Source organism: Lynx canadensis, chromosome A1, assembly GCF_007474595.2.
Source record: "Lynx canadensis isolate LIC74 chromosome A1, mLynCan4.pri.v2, whole genome shotgun sequence".
NCBI classification, from domain to species: domain Eukaryota; kingdom Metazoa; phylum Chordata; class Mammalia; order Carnivora; family Felidae; genus Lynx; species Lynx canadensis.
Window position 1 is genome coordinate 212042213 of NC_044303.2, and position 20313 is coordinate 212062525.

General features: G+C 42.5%; 1 protein-coding gene across 2 annotated transcripts in view; it reads left to right on the top strand.

The window, feature by feature from the left end:
* The window catches only part of PRLR (prolactin receptor), a 162434-nt gene that overhangs the window by 137139 nt on the left and 4982 nt on the right, over nt 1-20313 (top strand). For both annotated transcript variants that reach the window (XM_030331478.2, XM_030331501.1), the window contains exons 3-7: nt 8564-8674; nt 11498-11630; nt 13104-13273; nt 17507-17676; nt 19385-19526. In XM_030331478.2, coding sequence (XP_030187338.1) covers nt 8608-8674; nt 11498-11630; nt 13104-13273; nt 17507-17676; nt 19385-19526 — 682 coding nt within the window. In that variant the 5' untranslated portion in view covers nt 8564-8607. The remainder of the gene's footprint in view (nt 1-8563; nt 8675-11497; nt 11631-13103; nt 13274-17506; nt 17677-19384; nt 19527-20313) is intronic.

Here is a 20313-nt window from a genome sequence, read left to right on the forward strand (position 1 = left end):
GGTTTCCTGTCTCACATTTAGGTCTTTCATCCATTTTGAGTTTATTTTTGTGTATGGTGTAAGAAAGTTGTCCAGTTTCATTCTTCTGCATGTTGCTGTCCAATTCTCCCAGCACCATTTGCTAAAGAGACTGTCTTTTTTCCGTTGGATATTCTTTCCTACTTTGTTAAAAATCAGTTGGCCATACATGTGTGGGTCCAATTCTGGGTTCTCTTTTCTGTTCCATTGATCTATGCGTCTGTTTTTATGCTAATACCATACTGTCTTGATGATTACAGCTTTGTAGTAGAGGCTAAAATCCAGGATTGTGATGCCTCCCACTTGGTTTTCTTTTTCAACATTACTTTGGTTATTTGGGGTCTTTTAGGTTCCATACAAATTTTAGGATTGTTTGTTCTAGCTTTGAGAAGAATGCCAGTGTAATTTGGAGGGGAATGCATTGAATGTATAGATTGTTTTGGGTAGTATTGACATTTTAACAATATTTGTTCTTCCAATCCATGAGCATGGGATGTTTTTCCATTTCTTTGTGTCTTCCTCAATTTCTTTCATAAGTTTATTCTAAAGTTTTCATCATAAAGATCTTTTACATCTTTGGTTAGGTTTATTCCCAGGTATTTTATGGCTTTTGTTGCAATTGAAAATGGGATCAATTTCTTGATTTCTCTTTCTGTTGTTTCATTATTGATGTATAGAAATGCTACCGATTTCTGTATATTGATTTTGTATCCTGTGACTTTGCTGAATTTATGTATCAGTTCTAGCAGCTTTTCAGTGGAATCTTTCGGGTTTTCCATGTAGACTAGCATGTCATCTGCAAAAAGTGAAAGTTTGACTTCTTCTTTGCCAATTTAGATGCTTTTTTATTTCATTTTGTTGTCTGATTGCTGATACCAGGACTTCCAACACTATGTTAAACAACAGTGGTGAAAGTGGACATCCCTGTCCTGTTCCTGAGGAAAGCTCTCATTTTTTCCCCCATTGAGGATGATACCAGCCATGGCCTTTTCATATATGGCTTTTATGATGTTAAGGTATGTTCCTTCTCTCCCGACTTTCTTGAAGGTTTTTGTTAAGAAAGGATGCTGTATTTTGTCAAATGCTTTTTCTGCATCTGTTGACAGGATCACATCGTTGTTATCCTTTCTTCTATTAATGTGATGTATCACATTGATTGATTTGTGAATATCAAACCAGCTATCCAGACCAGAAATGAATCCCACTTGATCATGGTGAATAATTCTTTTAATATGCTGTTGAATTTGATCTGCTAGTATCTTGTTGAGAATTTTTGCATCCATATTCATCACGGGCATTGGCCTATAATTCTCCTTTGTAGTGGGATCTCTGTCTTGTTTGGAAATCAAGGTAGTGCTGGTTTCGTAGTATGGGTCTGGAAGCTTTTCCTTCCATATCTATTTTTTGGAACAGCCTGAGAAGGATAGGTATTAACTCTGCTTTAAATGCCTTGTAGAATTCCCCTGGGAAGCCATCTGCCAGGACTTTTATTTGTTGGGAGATTTTTGATAACCAATTCAATTTCTTCACTGGTTATGGGTCTTTCCAAATTTTCTATTTCTTCCCAATTGATTTTGGTAGTGTGTGGGTGTCTAAGAATTTGTCCATTTCTTCCAGATTGTCCAGTCTGTTAGCATATAATTTTTCATAGTATTCTCCAATAATTGTTTGTATTTCTGTGGTGTTGGTTATGATCTGTCCTCTTTCATCTGTGATTTTACCTATTTGGGTTCTCTCTCTTTTTGAGAAGTCTGGCTAGGGGTTTATCAATTTTGCTTATTTTTTCAAGAAACCAGCTCTTAGATTCATTGATCTGTTCTGTTGTTTTTTTGGAGTCCCTATTGTTTATTTATGCTCTAATCTTTATTATTTCTCTTCTTCTACTGGCCTTGGGGTTTCTTTGCTGTTCTTCTATTTCCTTTAGTTGTGCTGTTAGGTTTTATATTTGGGATTTTTCTTGTTTCTTGAGATAGGCCTGGATTGCAATGTATTTTCCTCTAAGGACTGCCTTTGCTGCATCCCAAAGGGTTTGGACCATCATGTTTTCATTTTCATTTGCTTCCATATATTTTTTTAATTTCTTCATTAATTTCCTGGTTGACCCACTTATTCTTTAGTAGGATGTTCTTTAACCTCCATGCATTTGGAAGTTTTCCAAATTTTTTCTTCTGGTTGATTTCAAATTTTGTACCATTGTGATGTGAAAATATGCATGGTCTGATCTCAATTCTTTTATATTTATTGAGAGATGTTTTTGACCCAGTATATGATATACCTTGGAGAATGTTCCATGTGCACTCAAGAAGAATGTGTAGTCTACTGCTTTTGGATGAAAAGCTTTTGTTCTGAATATCTGTCAAGTCCATCTGGTCCAGTGTATCATTCAAGGCCACTATTTCTTTATTGATTTTCTGCCTATATTATCTGTCCATTGTTGTAAGTGGAGTATTAAAGCCCCCTGCAATTACCATACTCTTATCAATAAGATTGCTTATGTTTGATTAATATATTTGGGTATTTAACGTGGGGGGGGGGCATAAATATTTACAATTGTTAGCTCTTCTTGATTATCAGACCCCGTAAATATAATATAATGCCCTTCTTCATCTCTTGCTACAGTCTTTACTTTAAAATCTAGTTTGTCTGATATAAGCATGGCTACTCCAGCTTTCTTTTGACTTCCAGGAGCATGATAGATGGTTCTCCATCCCTTCACTTTCAATCTGAAGGTGTCCTCAGGTCTAAAATGGGTCTCTTGTACACAGCATATAAATAGGTCTCATTTTTTTATCCATTCTGATACCCTATATCTTTTGATTGGAGCATTTAGTTTATTTAACATTCAGAGTTACTATTCAAAGATAGGGATTTAGTGTCACTGTGTTATTTCATGCTTGTGGTGATGTCTCTGGTCCTTTGTAGTCTTTGCAGTGTTCCACTCACAGACTCCCCCTTAGTATCTTTTGCAGGGCTGGTTTAGTGGTCATGAACTCCTTCAGTTTTTGTTCATCTGGGAAATTCTTTATCTTTCCTATTCTGAATGACAGCCTTGCTGGATAAAGGATCTTGGCTCCCTGTTTTTTCTATTCAGCACATTGAATATTTCCTGCCACTCCCTTCTGGCCTGCCAAGTTTCAATGGACAGGTCTGCTAGTACTCTTACGTGTCTACCTTTGTAGGTTAAGGCCCGTTTGTCCCTAACTGCTTTCAGAATTCCCTCTTTCTCTTTGTATTTTGCCAGTTTCACTATGCTATGCTGTGGAGAAGACTTAATCCTGTTAAATCTGAAGGGAGTTCTCTGTGCCTCCTGGATTTGGATGTCTGCTTCCTTCTCCAGGTTAGGGAAGTTCTCAGCTATCATTTGTTCAAGTAAACCTTCTGCCCCTTTTTCTCTCTTCTTATTCTTCTGGAACTCCTGTGATACAGATATTATTACGTTTCATTGAAACACTTAGTTCTCTAATTCTCCCCTCATGGTCTAGTATTTTCTTATCTCTCTTTTTCTCGGCTTCATCATCTTCCATAATTTTAAACTTCTATTTTACTTATTCTCCCCTCTGCTTCCTCCATGCTTGCTGTCACTGCATCTAGTTAATTTTGCACCTCATTTACAGCATTTTTAATTCATTATGATTATTTCTTAGTTCCTTGATCTCTGCTGTCTTCTATACTTTTTTCAAGCCCAGCTATTAATCTTATGACTATTGTTCTAAATTCTTGCTCAGATATATTGTTTATATCTGTTTTGAGCAATTCTCTAGCTGTCATTTCTTCCTGGAATTTCTTTTGAGGAGGTGTATTTTGATTTGTTCATTGAAGTAACCCTGGAAAAAACATTTTTAAGGTGGGGGGGATGGAAGAAGCCTTATCCCATACAAAGAGAGTAATGACAGGGATGAGAAAAAAGAAAAGAAAAAAAATTAACCAAACAGAAAATCAGAGAAACTATATGGCTTAATCCACAGAGAGAGAGAGAGGAAAATAAAGAAGAAGTAAATACAGAAGAGGTGTAAAAAGAATAAATTAAAAATGTCTCCTTAAACAAACCAACAACCAGAATAAACAGACTAGAGAAGGGAAGAAATAAGAGGAAGAAAAGGAAGAAATAAATATATATTTTTATGGATTTATATATATAATTGACCAAGAATCAAATCAGAAAATGCAAATCCACTGAACCGATATCTGATGGTTTCTTGGAATCGGTGGCAGTGCTGGTCTGGAGAAGGGGCCATCTGGTTCAGTCAGTGTCAGTCTTGCTCCAGTAGATAAGCAGTTACCAGGCACAGAGGGGCATGGTTTGGTGTATGTGGGTCCTGCCTCCACTGTGGGCCCATTGTCCATTCCCTGAAGCCCCACCTTGTTGGTGATAGGGAGAAAAATGGCAACACCCCAGTCTCTCCTCCCCAGACTGGGTGTCCCAAACCACTCTGTTCAGACCATCCTCACAGTGCCCCAGTTTTTTCTGCTCCACAGTCTCCCAAGTCTCCCAAGCTCTCAGGTGGGATTCAAACCTCAGTGTCTTAAAGGATCCCCTTCTGTGTGCCCTGCTCCTGGGGTTGCGCCACTCTGCCCACCCAGCTGACAAAGGGCCTCTGGTTCCTCACAGTGCCACGTGGACACGAGCAGCACAGTTCGTTCCATGTCTAGAAGGATCCCACTCCGCGTGCCCTGGTTCCATCCTAGACAGCCAGATGACAAAGAGCCTCTGGCTGGCAGGTGCCTGGAGGGTCTTTTGTCCTTGGAGCAGCTATTTGCTTTCTTCCCACAGCACAGAGAGGATTGCTGTCTCTAACTGCACCTCAGACTGGCTACAGAGCCCGAGGCCGGCTCCCCTTCTCCCCAGGTGCACGAATAGGCAGCTGGCTCCAGTCCAGAGAAAGCCCCACGGTTAAAAATCGGTTCTTTGCCTGTTTTTTTCTGTTTCCCAGTCCATGGTTTTTTTCTCTTGTCCAAATACAATCCTATATTTCCACAGCCTCTCTTTCCCCTCCTTTTGTCTCTCCACAGAAGGGGATCCCTTCCCTCCGTTCTTATGCCGCCCTTTTTATCTCCACCAGTTTGAAATCACGTACCTCTGGCCCGCCACGTTGTCCCTGTGGGCCCCTGGAGATGTTTCTGTCACTCTGTAGCCCGGATTCCTGGAATCCCAAGTCTTCTGGCCTCAATACTGCTGTGTTTGAGGGACAAGGGAACTTCAGGTCCCAATACTTCTCTGCCATGTTGACTCCTCTTTCCAAGTCTTGCATTTTTAAACCACAGTCATACCCAGGGAGCTAGTGAAGAGTGAAGCCAGTATAATTGTCTTTGAACTGACGTATGGGGCTGATGTTTTCCTGTTTGGAATGCATCCATGTATTTGGAGCAATTTGCCCCTATAACCGTCTCTAAAAGCAGGCTGTGGACCCTCTTTGGGTGTTCCAGCCCCAGTTGGGATCCATGAGGAGGTCCTTGATCAAGATCTTGCTTTCAGTGGGGGCTGGGAATGGGTGCATGGGAGGGTGGCTTAGAGAAACAAAAAAACAAATTTATCCCTAGACTAGCATCTACCAGACATAAAAGTATGCGTAGTTCTGGAAAAAACACAGTATGTGAGCAGGGTTAACATTAGGCATGGCTCCCTTAGGTTAGCAGCTGTGATTTCCTTGCCATGTGAAGGTGTACTTTCCCCACTGTGTTTGCCCTGCAAATAAGGTGCAGGATGAGTTGAGAAATTACTGATGAAGCACAGTGACAACACCGCTAAGAGTCTGTCTAATTCCCTGGCGTGGGGATTTCAGGGCAGCAAAAAGTGAGTGGTGGCTACTAACCAGATTCCAAGACAGCTGAGGAAATCCCAGAGGAAATGAGTTTGTTTGTTTGCTTGCTTTTCAGTTCGTAAAATACTTCCTGAAAGCATTTTTATAGGAAAACTTTATTTAAGAGAGTTTCTTTGAGCCTGGACCAGCACATGGAAGTATGAGCATTGGCAATATCTGCTCCTACCCGCCCCCACCTTGCCCTCCCCATCCAGTCATTTCTTTTGCAAATCACTTGGAGCCTTGACTTGGCAGCGCTGTCCAGACAGCATCTGACCTTGCCTAAAAATTGTGATTTATAGCATGCTGATCTCAAGCATTTTAATGCAATGCCCCAAAGAGCAGAGAAGTCTCAATAAAAGGATATTCTAGAACTTCTTCAGTCAGTGGGCCAAATCCCATCCCCAAGCCAGGATGAGATAGATCATCAGATCTCCAAGACAAAAGAACTCTTCCAGGGCTATATGGACCTATTGAAGCTGGATTTGTGAGAGCAAAGTATTGTGAGAGCACAAGTAGGCCCCACAGCCTGACCGTCCTGGCTCCATGCCTGCTCGGGGCGTGGCGTGCTGCTCACGCGGGTCCCTTGCTCTTGTCCCCACTCTCCCTGCCATAGAAGGAGGAATTATTGCACCGTCCGTCACAGACTGTCTGCAAATAAAGCTGATTCTCAGAGGCGCTCAGATTTACTACATTTCACTCTCCCAATGGCATGTGACTGACCATGTGTTACCCCTCTCTGTACTTCAGTGTCCTCACTTGTTAAAAGGGGAGGTAATAGTCTGTGCCACTCATGGGGCTGCTGTGAAGGCTAGATGAGGTGCAAATGATTACAACACTTAGCACAGTGACTGTGCTCCAGACATGGTAGGCATGATTATTCCCATCATGAGCCTCTAACCACTTGATTTAAATTAAATGGCCTGAGGAGGCACCTGGCTGCTTCAGTCAGTTGAGTGTCCCATTCTCGATTTCAGCTCAGGTCATGATCTCACGGTTCATGGGATCGAGTGCCACATGGGGCTCTGCACTGACAGCCTAGAGCCTACTTGGGATTCTCTCCCCCTCTGTGCCTCCCCCACTGTCTCTCTTACATGCTCACACGTGCATGCTCTCTCTCTCTCTCTCTCTCTCTCTCTCTGAAAATAAACATGTTTTTTTTTAAGTTAATTAATTAAATGATCTGAGAGCTTAGATGGGGCAGGTGGTTTAGAATGTGCAACCTGGGGGGGCGCCTGGGTGGCGCAGTCAGTTAAGCGTCCGACTTCAGCCAGGTCACGATCTCGCGGTCCGTGAGTTCGAGCCCCGCGTCGGGCTCTGGGCTGATGGCTCAGAGCCTGGAGCCTGTTTCCGATTCTGTGTCTCCCTCTCTCTCTGCCCCTCCCCCGTTCATGCTCTGTCTCTCTCTGTCCCAAAAAATAAATAAATGTTGAAAAAAAAAATTTAAAAAAAAAGAATGTGCAACCTGGGAAGGAGGAGGCATTAGGAAGGAATCCTGGAAGAGTAACTAGAAGGTCCCCAAAGAATGACATGCTGGCTGCCTCACAGGAGGCCATTACTAAACCAAGAGCCCCAAAATAAGAGGGTTACTTGATGGTGCCTAGGTACCCCAAATCTCTGCTGTCACTAGGATTTCTACTTCCCAGTATGCTTCGTAGGGAGTGGTATCAGGTGGAGAAAGCCTTCTAGAAGTTGTCCCTTAGATGGTATCCAGCTGGTAGGTGGGGAACCCCCACTCTGGCCAGGAGGAATGGGGGAAGGCTGGTCTTTTCAGGGCTCATCAAACAACACTCAGCCATTTCAAATGTCTCAAGACAGGCAGCCTTGCCTCTGGATGGTCTTCCCTTGATTACAAAAATCATAAAATTTAAAAGAAAATATATGCCATGTGTTTCCAAGAATTTACACTTAGTTCATCAAATCTTTTGTTTTCTGAGAGTGTTTTGGAGTCCAACAAGACTATTGAGGCTTTTTCAAATGTCTTTAAAAATGCTTTTTTTTAAAAGAAGGACATTAGAAGGCTTTGAAATTTGTTCCAAGAGTAAAAATAATAATATTAATAATAAATTGTTCAAAACTCTCAACCCCTGCAGGTTCAAAATTTACTTAATATTCCAAAACCAAAAGACTTGAATTATTACAGGAGGTTGTCATTTCTTGAAAGAGGAAAAAGAAAGAGGCTCACTGGAGTTCACTGGGCGGTTCTCAGTTGTGCCCATGGCCCAGCCGACTTCTTACTTAGCTTACACCTTCAGAGGAAGCCCCCCCCAACTTGGCATCAATGAGGGCAGGTTAAAGTCATACTGAGGGTACTTACTGAGTATACTTGGCTTTTCAGCCTGGCTAATTTTTGACTGGTGGATCAAAGCCCTCCAAGAATGGCTCTCTTGTGGGGCACACGGTCTGTGTCACATAACATTGGTGGTGTATTGTTAGGTGAGCAAAGAGTGGAAACAGAACAGTTTTTCTTTGAGGTGTGTGTAAATGAGCGGCTGCCAAGCAGCTGCCCTTGAACGCTGTCTTCTGGTGACCTCTGGTGGTAGAATTTGTCCTAGCATGTGTACATGTATGCTTCTGAGCCAAGCCATCCAACCATGTTACAATTTTCCTACATTCCTTTCCCGCTGTTTTGTCATTCATGTTAGGCAAGGAGCAAGAATCAGTTGCAAACACCCAGAATAAAGTGGTGCATGTGCCTGACCAGACTGTTAATTTCACAAAAAGTTGCCTGGTGCCTTTTCTTTCAGTGAAAGCCTGATACATTTCCTGTAGAAAGAGAAAAGAAGCTAAAATGAAGGAAAGTGTGGCATCCACAATTTTCGTTTTGCTACTTTTTCTCAACACCAGACTCCTGAATGGTAAGTAAGAGACTGTCCTGCTCTCTTTAATTCCATGGGGTGTTTCTTGAGAGGGCGGAGAGTCCATATAGTTCTCTTGTACTGCAGTTACAAGAAATAAAAGTGTCAAAGTGATTTGCTGCTATTAATTTGCAGTATTTTTTGGCATTAAAATTAATGCAGAAATCAATGCAAAGGAAGCAATGCGGTGAATGCAAAGGCATGTCCCTATGTTGTGCCTTCTGTCCTCACTCTGGGAATGCAGTCAAGCCGCTGTATGAACAAGACCAGAGGCTCGGTCCAGCTTTCCAGCTACTACTAGCTATATATGGAACCTTGAGCCAATCACTCAATCTCTCTGGGGTTCCGCTTTTTCAAAGTGAAGATAATGATGTTCCCTCCACCTCAGATGAAATAATATATGTGGAAAATCTTTGAAAAAGTGTAAAGAGATGACAGGGATTGCTATTACATGGTCAGAAACATATAGCCAACTCTGTTATCTGTGCCCAAGGGAGAAATGAAGTTCACAGAGCCAGCATGCTGGTAGGTACATTTCGGTGCCGCCACCTCTGTGTATCTTTGGGTGTGGATACTTTTGTATATACTTCTGTGTATTAACTTCTCTATGTGTATCTGATTGCAAATGCTTCTCTGTGTATACCAATGTAAGTATACGTCTGTATGTGTACCTCCATGAATGTGTATATTTCAATGTGTGTACCTGCCTGTGCTGAGTATGCATATGCATGTATGTCTTTGGGGGCGGGGGGGTGTGCATGTGTGTGTTTGTGAGGTGGGCTCTATGTGGGTATTTGTGTGTACCTGTGTGTATGGTGCCTATGTGGTTGTCTCTCTGTGTACACTTTATAAGGATAGTGAAACAGTCCATTAATTTTCACTGTGTCCGCTAAAGTGAATGAAAGGAACATTTGACTAATCGTAATTTCACAGCTGTGCTCTCCTCTCTTGAGTTTCCTAGAAGTACTATGAATAACCAGTGAAATGTGGAAGAGATAAGCTTCCAGAGAGAAAAAGGACAGTAGAGATCAGTATAATCCATGGGGAAACTTGAAGTGCTCAAATAAGCATCAGTTGCCTTAATTGTCTTCTGAATATACTCATTGAGCCATAGGTTTGGTGGGGGGGGGGGGGGGGTTGGTTAATAAACCTTTCTGTCCCACACACTCCTTCCCACCCACAACAAAACACAGCAAACAAATTGTTTCAACCTGTGAGATTGTCTTGAAGAAATTTTCCCTGGAGGACGAATGATGTTACAAATATTGGCAGACCTAAACCCAGGCTGGCTGGCATGGAGTCCGAGGTTTTCTGTAGTTCTTTGACGGTTTTCAGGGGGACTGGGAGCCAGAGGTAGCTCAGCTCCCGCTGACATGATTAGCCCAGTGTCCTCTGCCCAGCCTATGCACCGCATCATGTCATTCCATGAAATTCTTTCCGGCTAGTTTTGCCTGGTACCCCTTCTTCCATGCCTGTCCTCCTCCGACTTGCCCTTTCTGATCTGGTGCTCAGCAAGAAATTCTGGCCCAGGAGCCAGCCAGCAGGAGGGGGGTGGGGGGGGGGGTGGTGGGGAGGGGACAAGTGTGAGAGAAAACAGAGAGAACCCTCCACCCCACCCAGTTGCTGAGACTGACACCTTTTGAAAGCTCTCCTCTCTGCTGCTGACTTTCTCCACTAAGCTCTAGCTCAGGCATCCAGCTTGGGGGAAAAGGAGGATCAGCTGGGGTTCTGTGGATGGGCACGGTGGCACTCCTAGCCCAGCAGCACAGGGCAAACTCCCAGGGCCACTCTTTCCCCTCTTTGGACCTGACAGAGAAGGAAGAGGAGAGGGGGAAAGCTCACCAAGAGCTTTGGGGATTAAGCAAGTAAAAAACCCCATTCTCTTGACATTATATTTTCCACATCACCTCATTCAGACCTTCTAGCTTCCAACTGGGATTAGACACAGCTCTTGTATAATAATGGTAGCTGGTAACCAGGAGGGCAGCTCTCCACTCCTTCACCTCTTACCATGCCTCCCACCCCCAAAAGGGTCATAGAACTGCAAGGAAGCCCTTTGCCACTCACCACAAAAAGACCCAAGAGGAAGGGGGAAAATGTAAGACAAAAGGGACTAAAAAACAAGATTCGGAAATGGGGGTGGAAGAATGAGGAGACAGAGGGTGAGACTGGGTCAGAGGTCCAAGCCAAATGGAATCAAAGGAAAATGAAGGCCACAGATTGAGTCAATGGTGTGGGAATGGCAGAAAGATGGAGATTTGTGAGCAGATGAAGTGCCAGAGAGCCCTGTTTCAGCAGAGTGTCCCCAGGATGCTGGTGCCTGGGGGAGAATTCTTTCCACAGTCACCCTTATACTGTGAGATGGTGTCAGTTTCATAGACTCTGGGATTGAGGAAGGGCCACGTCCTCTTCAGTCCATGTGTACCCTTATAGTCAGTCACCAATCCCAGTTAGTTTCTTACCTCACAGGACGCACAAGCACAGGCATACACACACACAAACACACACACACACACACACACACACACACACACACCTCTCTCTCTGTCTCTCTCTGTCTCTGTCTCTCTCTCTCTCACACACACACACACACACACACACGCACAGCTCTTTCTCTCAGTCCTGCCAACATCCGGGCAGCCCACAGAGGAATGTTGCCGGATGCTGACACTTTGGCATTTCTGAGCAACCCACCCCTAGGCCTGCTCACCCGAAGACCTCATCACTGGGCTGGTCCCACAAATCTGCTTCTGTCACCAGCAGGATGGTCAAATGGTTGAATGCACCCTCATCTTTACTTCAGATGCTTCTGGCTTTTTCTAGGACAATCACCTCCTGGAAAACCTGAGATCCTTAAATGTCGTTCTCCTGAAAAGGAGACATTCACCTGCTGGTGGAAGCCTGGGGAAGATGGAGGTCTCCCTACCAATTACACACTGACTTACCACAAGGAAGGGTAAGTTTTCTTCTGTACTATCAACCCACATGACCACTCTCAATCTCCCGGCCCAAAGAACACTGGTTCTGAGTTAGAATTGCCACACTTCCCTGGATTGACACTAGTAAGGCTCCTACCACTGGGGCAAAGAACTTACTGTTCGTGTCCACATTCTCGTGTTAATGTCCTTCAGGAGCTCGCTAGATGCGCATAAGCTCTTTCGCCACCCCAGAAATATAATACGGCATTGTTTCCACTGCCTGTCTGAAGCTTAGGTTGTAGCCCAAAGTCACATATGAATCGTTCCTGAGTGCTCATTAATTTTAGATGCTTATCTGTAAACCTTGTACCATGTGTAATTTGTCTTTTTGTAATTGTTTCTTTTGCGATGTAAGTGGATTATCATGTAATCCTTAACAACCATGGTAACGTTAGGTTTTCTAACTTGTTTTGTGACCAAGTAAAGAGCCCTCAAAGCAAAGGAAGGTTTTTTGTAAGACAAAAGGGACTAAAAAGGACTTTTCCTTAGCGTTTGCTGATCCAGGATCCAGGATCGTCCAGAGGGTGTATCTGGAGCTAAGGTTTCAGTGAGGGCTGAACAAGGTCATCTCCAGGGGAAGATTTTGTTTTACTCATAATGAAACCTTTCTGGAAATCCCGGGAGGGCTGTAGTCCTGTGGTTGCAACAGCTGGCCCACCTCCCAAGGACTGCACTTTGTTGGACACAAAGCTGTCATCCCTTCTGGGACCCAAAGGAGGGTACATGTAAATAGATTTCGGGAACTCACACGGGTGACCGAAATCAAAAACACCTTCACACCCTGTGGCGGGTCTTGCAGTGAGGCTGTGAAGTCTAAATGTGAGCGGCCCAGTGAGCCACCTGGTCCTGAACTCTCTCTTTTCTGAGTCACTTGCCTCTGTTGTTGACTTAGTGCAGTCTGAAATACACCGACATCAATTTTTATCCTCTTTCATCTTTTGTTAATGAAATGTGACTCAACACCTATGTGCAAGAAATGCCGCGTGTGCACAACCCGCAGGGTGTGTGTAAGGGGGAGAGTCCCATTTCCTGAGATGGCCCAGTGGCCATTCTCTGAGTAGAGTGGCACCTTGGCCATTGAAAGTGCAAGTGTTTATTGGCAAGGGGCACAAATCACAAAGCCCACAAAAACCTGCCGAAGGGAAGTGACAGTGAGAAGCAGGGTCGCTGGGGACCTGATGTAACCCTTCTACCACCATCCCCAGCACCCTCTTTCCTGTCTCACTCCCAGCTGACATGGGCAGGACACAGATGTTGGGGGAGCCATTCCTTAGCTCTGGTATTTGCATTGGAACATCTGATCCTCAAAAGCCAGTGTTAATGATCTATTCAGAAAAAGACTAAAAAATAAAAATAAATAAATAAATAAATAAATAAATAAATAGGAAAAGAAAAAGACTAAACTCTTTTTACTACTTTCTTATTCACTGCTAATATATCACTCATTGCAGAGAGACACTCACACATGAATGTCCAGACTACACAACCAGTGGCCCCAATTCCTGTTACTTCAACAAGAAGCACACCTCCATCTGGACAATGTACATCATCACAATAAATGCCACAAACCAGATGGGAAGCACTTCCTCGGATCCACGTTATGTGGACGTGACTTACATAGGTAAGGGGAAGGGCGACAGGTAAGGAATGTGTTACTCCGTTATGGATTTGCCAGTAGTCAAACTCAGTTTGAGTCTTCTTGGCTTTTGCACGCGTCCCACAAAAGAAAGATGAGAAAATTTACAATACCCTGCTCAACTGAGTTTTTCAAACCAACTTTAATTGAGTCATTCATAGCAGTAGGACTGGCCCTCGGAATCCTTGTGTTTCTGTGCTTTCCCTTGACCCTTCTTCCCATCCTCTTGCATCCAGAAGGAATGTTCTATCTATGCTTCCCTGCAGCCCTCCTCCTGCAACCAATGTCCCCTTCTCTCTTATTTTGTCCCTCCCAAGGGAAGACAGAGCTACCCCACAGAATAGCAGCTCTCAGGAGGTGTTCATCTGCTTCTGTATCCAAGGAATTACTCCAACTGACTTGCCCCAGATTCAATTTTCAGTATACGTGTGCTCAGCAACTGGAGCCATTATTTCAAAAATAAATAATCTGGGGAGTGAATACTTGAAGAGCAGTCTGAAGGCCAAGATCACAAGCACAAAGTTTGGAGAAGTCACTAGCAAAGCGAAACAAAGCCAACCTGAGAGCTGCTTCTTGCTTTGCATGATCAGCAGTGAGCTACGGGACAACTAGGCATAACTGTAGTGGCCCGGATGGTTTAGCAAGGGTGACAAAGGGAATCTTAGGACAAGAGATGGCTTGGCCAGGCCTGAGTTCAGCCCTCATCTTGGGTAATAATCTAGGGAATAGCTAATTAGGCTCATGGTTACCCACGTCTTCCTGATTTACCTACCACCACTCAAGAAGGAAAATCGGATTAGGGTTCTCAAGTGTTCACTTGCATATATATCATCCCATTGGTATCGTATCAGTGGCTTATCCTTAAAAACTAGAAAAGCTTCCAACACCAACCAGTACATGCTTGAATATTTTCTTCCTGCAGCAAATCATTGGAATGAGCATGGGCTGGGAACTGAATTCAATCTTAGTTTAAGAAACTCAGAAAGGCAACCCCACTGGCAAGTAGGAATAAATTAAATTCTAGTCATATAAATTACTTGAGATACGAAGACTTTAAGATGCTAAGTGCCAACTAATTCCTTTGTCGTGGGCTTTTTCTTACATTTTTAACATGTGAGGGCAAAACAGCAAAAACAAAAAAGTTCTGAAATGAGCAGTTGCTATAATGAGAGCATTCACAAAAAAAAATGGAATCACTAAAGAGTAGGACTTTTAAAAAGTGAAATCAGTGAGGGCATCGATTTCACATGGGCTCTGGAAAACAAATTCTCTGGTGAAAAAAGTGTTGGGCCGTATTTTCCAAAACAATGGAAGGAGGGTTTATGGAACTCTCTTCCTATGGGGAGGGTCGAATCCTGCCATGACCCTGCAGCATCCAGTGCTGGTAACAGGCCGTAGAAGTTCATTTAAAAATCAGTGTGCACTACAGTACATTTTCTATCAGCTGGAGTCTCATCCAGTGATAACCTGCGGCACAGAATGACAATATTGGCAGATAATGTCTCAGAAATAGATTGTGTTGTTGTTGATCTTGTTACTGCCATTGAATAATATTTAGCGATGTTGAAGACACTTGAAAGGAGTGATTCCCAACTGGCGGCTGTTTTGCCCCCCCCCAGCAGGATAGTTAGCAATTACAGGAAACATCTCCACATAGTGCAACCTGGAGAGGAGGGTTGAGGGAATTACTGATGTTTAATGGGCAGAGGCCAGAAACGCTGCGAAGGCTCAGCATCCTACACACACACCCCGCTGCCAACAAAGAAGGATCTGGTCCAAAATACATAATGCTGAGGTTGAGCAACTTTGCTTTAAAGGATTCGTCGTAAACATTTTGTTGGCAGTTTTGTACAAATAGTTTTTGATCAGAGGCGTTTCTCAGTATTATGTTTAGCTTAAAACCTTTGTAGATGATGTTTGTTTAGTAAGTACATATCATCCTTTCAGGAAGTACAATCACCCTTAGTTATTTACTTAGTAACAAATAAGCATTAGGATTGGTGGCAAATTTTCCAGAGTTCACTTTTTTAGGTAACTGTAGATTATAATGCCAAAACACTATAGTTAACACGCACATCCCAAACCTGGCATGGAGAATTATTTGAGAAGGTAATAAATGAATAGAGAAAATATTACTGACCAGCAGGACTGAGATTAGGGGAAGACAAGTTGGTATCCAAGGCACCTCACTCTTAAGGAGGGATTCACAGACCTGTACTTAAAGGAACCTCAGAGTAAGTGCCTCCTTAATTTTTTGAGACAGAGTACAAAACTCACCTTTGTACTCATTTTAAAATGTTCAATCCAGTGGTATTAGTTCATTCACAGTGTTCTGCAATGACCATCACTATCTAGTTCCAGAATATTTTCACCACTCCAGATGGAAACTTCATACCCATTAACCAGTTACTCTGGATTTCCCACTCTACCCCAACTCCAGAGCAATCACTAATCTGCTTTCTGTCTCTATAGATTTGCCTATTCTGGAAATTTCAAACATATGGAATCAGATAGTATATGGCCTTTTGTGTCTGGCTTCTTTCACTTAGTCTAATGTTTTCAAGATTCATCTATAGTCTAGCATATGTCAGTACTTCCTCCCCTCTTATGGCGGAAGAGTCTTCCGTTATGTGAATATTAACCCATCATCAACTGATGGATGTTTGAGTTGTTTCCACCTATTGGATGCTATGAGTAGTGTGCTATGAACACTCAGGCAGGAATTTTTGTTTGAGCACCTGCTTTCTTTTTTTTATATATGAAATTTATTGTCAAGTTGGTTTGCATACAACACCCAGTGCTCATCCCAACAGGTGCCCTCCTCAATGCCCATCACCCACCCTCCCCTCCCTCCCAACCCCCATCAACCCTCAGTTTGTTCTCAGTTTTTAAGAGTCTCTTATGGTTTGCCTCCCTCCCTCTCTTTTTTTTCCCTTCCCTTCCCTCATGGTCTTCTGTTAAGTTTCTCAGGATCCACATAAGAGTGAAAACATATGGTATCTGTCTTTCTCTGTATGGCTTATTTCACTTAGCATCACACTCTCCAGTTCCATCCCCATTGCTACAAAGGGCCATATTTCATTCTTTCTCATTGCCACGTAGTATTCCATTGTATATATAAACCACAATTTCTTTATCCATTCATCAATTGATGGACATTTCGGCTCTTTCCATAATTTGGCTATTGTTGAAAGTGCTGCTATAAACAATGGGGTACAAGTGCCCCTATGCATCAGCACTCTGTATCCCTTGGGTAAATACCTAGCAGTGCTATTTCTGGGTCATAGGGTAGATCTATTTTTAATTTTTTGAGGAACCTCCACACTGTTTTCCAGAGTGGCTGCACCAGTTTGCATTCCCACCAACAGTACAAGAGGGTTCCCATTTCTCCACATCCTCGCCAGCATCTATAGTCTCCTGATTTGTTCATTTTAGCCCTTCTGACTGGCGTGAGGTGATACCTCAGTGTGGTTTTGATTTGTATTTCCCTGATGAGGAGCGACGTGGAGCATCTTTTCATGTGCCTGTTGGCCATCTGGATGTCTTCTTTAGAGAAGTGTCTATTCATGTCTTCTGCCCATTTCTTCACTGGGTTATTTGTTTCTCAGGTGTGGAGTTTGGTGAGTTCTTTATAGATTTAACTAGCCCTTTGTCCGATACATCATTTGCAAATATCTTTTCCCATTCCATTGGTTGCCTTTTAGTTTTGTTGATTGTTTCCTTTGCAGTGAGCACCTGCTTTCATATCTTTTGAGTATATACCTAGGAGTGAAATTGATGACACGGTAATACTATATTTAAGTTTCTAAGTAACTTCCAGACTTTTTTGTACAATGGCTATACCATTTTACATTCCCATCAGCAATGTATGAAGGTTCCAACTTCTCTAATGTTCTTCCCAACACTTGTTATTTTTCAGTTTTTGAATTCTAGCCATTCTAGCAGGTATGAAGTGCTCTCTCATTGTGGTTTTGACTTGCATTTCCCAATGACTTTTGAGCATCATTCCTGTGCTTGTTGGTCATTTGTGCCTCCTTAAATTTTACATCTTTCTTGCTTCAACCTAACCTCAGTTCTTCTTACCAGCACCTGATACCAAATGCAAAGAGTCTCATAACCATGGTGGAGTGAAATAGTAGAGAAAGCTGCCTTTAAGTCACATAGTTCTGTGTTCAAATGCTACTTTTACTAAATATGTAGTTTCTTTCATATCTACAGTTGAACCAGACCCTCCTGTGAACCTGACTTTGGAATTAAAACAGCCAGAAGACAAAAAACCATATCTGTGGATGAAATGGTTCCCACCCACCCTGGTTGATGTAAGATCTGGTTGGCTCACACTCCAGTACGAAATTCGATTAAAACCCGAGAAAGCCACTGAGTGGGAGGTGAGTCAACTAGAAGCTTTTGGAAGGAACCAGGTCCTTGGCAAAGTTGAAGCCCTCACAGCTGAGAACAGATGATTCTTCCTCATTATTGGGCAACCATGTTGCCCTCTTGATGCTGATGTGACCTAGTCAGATGTGGAAGTGCCTTCTCCCCTCCACTGGGGTTGATGGGAACTCATCTTCATAGCTCTCTAGGGCTAGTTCCTTGCACTGAACATCCTCTTCCACCAGATTTCCAACCCACTTCCCTCAGGATATCTTAGATTAAGACACTCGTGAGTGTACCTACATGGCACTAAGTAGGAGGAAAACAATCTCAGTGTAACCACTTCATGGTCAATGGTATTTTTATTCACTTTCAAATACTTCAATGTAAAGAAATAATACTGTAAATTATAGGCATTTTAATAGTTCACTCTAAAATATTTTTGTATATGTCTCTTTCAAAAAGGGAACATTTGATTTCACTCATATGTGGATTTAAAGAACAAAACAAATGAACAAAGAAAAAAGAGACAAACAAAACAACAGACTCTAAACTACAGAGAACATACTGGTAGCTGCCAGAGGAGAGGTGGGTGGGACATGGGTATAATAGAGGGAGTCAAGAGTACACTTATTGTGATGAGCACTGACTAATGTATAGAATGATTGAAACATTATATTGTACACCTGAAACTAATATAATGCTGTATGTTAAGTATGCTTAAGCTTAAAAAAAAAAGATACTCCAAACCCACTAGCAATGATAAAATTTTTAATGGGAGCATTTCCAAACATAGCCAAAATAATAGGATCACACATAGAAAATTAATTAAAATTCTTTAATATCATTTAACAGCCAGTCCATATTTTAATTCCCCCCAATTGCTTCAAAATATGTCTGTAGAAGCTAGTTTGTCCAAACCGCAATCCACTCCAAGAACACACATTGTTATATCCTTGTTGTTATATCCCTTTGGTCTCAACGTGCTCAGGAGACTGGGCCACTTGTCCCATAGAATGTCCCACCTTTTGTATTTGTCTGATGAGTTCTCTGTGAGGTCATTTAGCTACTTTCTCTGCCCCTGTATTTCCTGTACCCAGACCATTAGATCTAAAAATCTGATTATTAAGGTGGAACAATTTTCAGCAAGAGAACTTCAGAGGTGATATTATTTGCTTCATATTGCATCATACAAGGAGATGGAAATCATCTGGTCAACCCACTGTACCTGATGCTAAAACTGACTCTGGGATTAGAGAGATGACAACCTGATCCCTTGATTGTAAATTTATGTTTCGTTTGTACAATATTGTTTCAACATCCTGAAGGTCCCGTTCTCTTTCATCTAGTAGTTTTACACCAATTGGTGATCCTTAAATCAATGAAGTCATTAGGGTTTACAAAATAACAATTTTCCAGTTTTACTAAATGGTTGTCTTCCATAAAGTAGAATTTAGAAGGGGGTAGAAGATAGGAGGCAGAATATTTGCCTTTCTGACAGAGAGCTCCAAATGGAGAGACAGAAGACCCGTTACTTTTTGTGTGAGCAAAGCAAGGAGGAAAAGATGGGTTAAGAGGGTGGAATGGTGAGAACAGAGATTTCTTTACAAAATCTAGTTCGTTGGTCTCAGTTCTCCAACAGTCAGTTATCTAGAAGGAAAGTCTATGAAGAAGCATCACACAAGTTAGAGTGACTTCCTTGTTTTCCTTGTTTCTCTATAGACTCATTTTGCTGGGCAGCAGACTCAGTTTAAGATTCTCAGCTTATATCCAGGACAGAAATACCTTGTCCAGGTTCGCTGCAAGCCAGACCATGGATTTTGGAGTGAGTGGAGCCCAGAGAGCTCCATTCAGATACCTAATGGTGAGTGTCTTGGCTCCCTTTTGCATACACTCTGAAATATTTTTTAATTATTGATTGATTGATTGATTGATTGATTGATTTTTGAGACAGAGAGCACATGTGCACACAGGAAGGGGAAGGGCAGAGAGAGAGGGAGAGAGAGAATCTCAAGTAGCTCTGCACTGTCAGCATAGAACCCCACGTGGACCTCAAATTCACTAACTGCAAGATCATGACCTGAGCTGAAATCGAGAGTTGGACGCTTAACCAGCTGAGCCACCCAGGTGCCCCTACTCCAAAATATTTTTAAAACAGAAAGAATTTAGTAAATTTGCATGTAATAACAACTAACAGAGAAACTATGTTAAGCCTTAGCCAGAAAAATAAGTAGAGGTGGGTTTATCATCTCTCCATCCAATACAAAGACTTTTGAAAGTGTAGCACTGCTCTCTGGGTCACTGTCGGTGAAGACCAGTTTCTAGAATAAGGCTGCAAACATAGGCTTGGCATATCTCAGAGGGCTTCATGCTCAGTCATTCTGCCCTCCCCATCTACCCTATCCCTATAATTTGGTCAAGGTCATCGTCTAGTTGTCCCCAAATTTGTAAAGTGGTATGCCATCTCAAAGGCATGAACCCAATTTTCAGTCTGTGATGTCAGTTACATCTTGGTCTCTATGCAGAGGTACAGTATGTAAAAGGCACTCAATTCCAAGTGCCATTAACCATGGGGGCTTCTGCTTCACAACAGAATGATTCATCTTGCATTTCTAAAGTGTGTTATGGTTTATGAACCATAAACCATACCA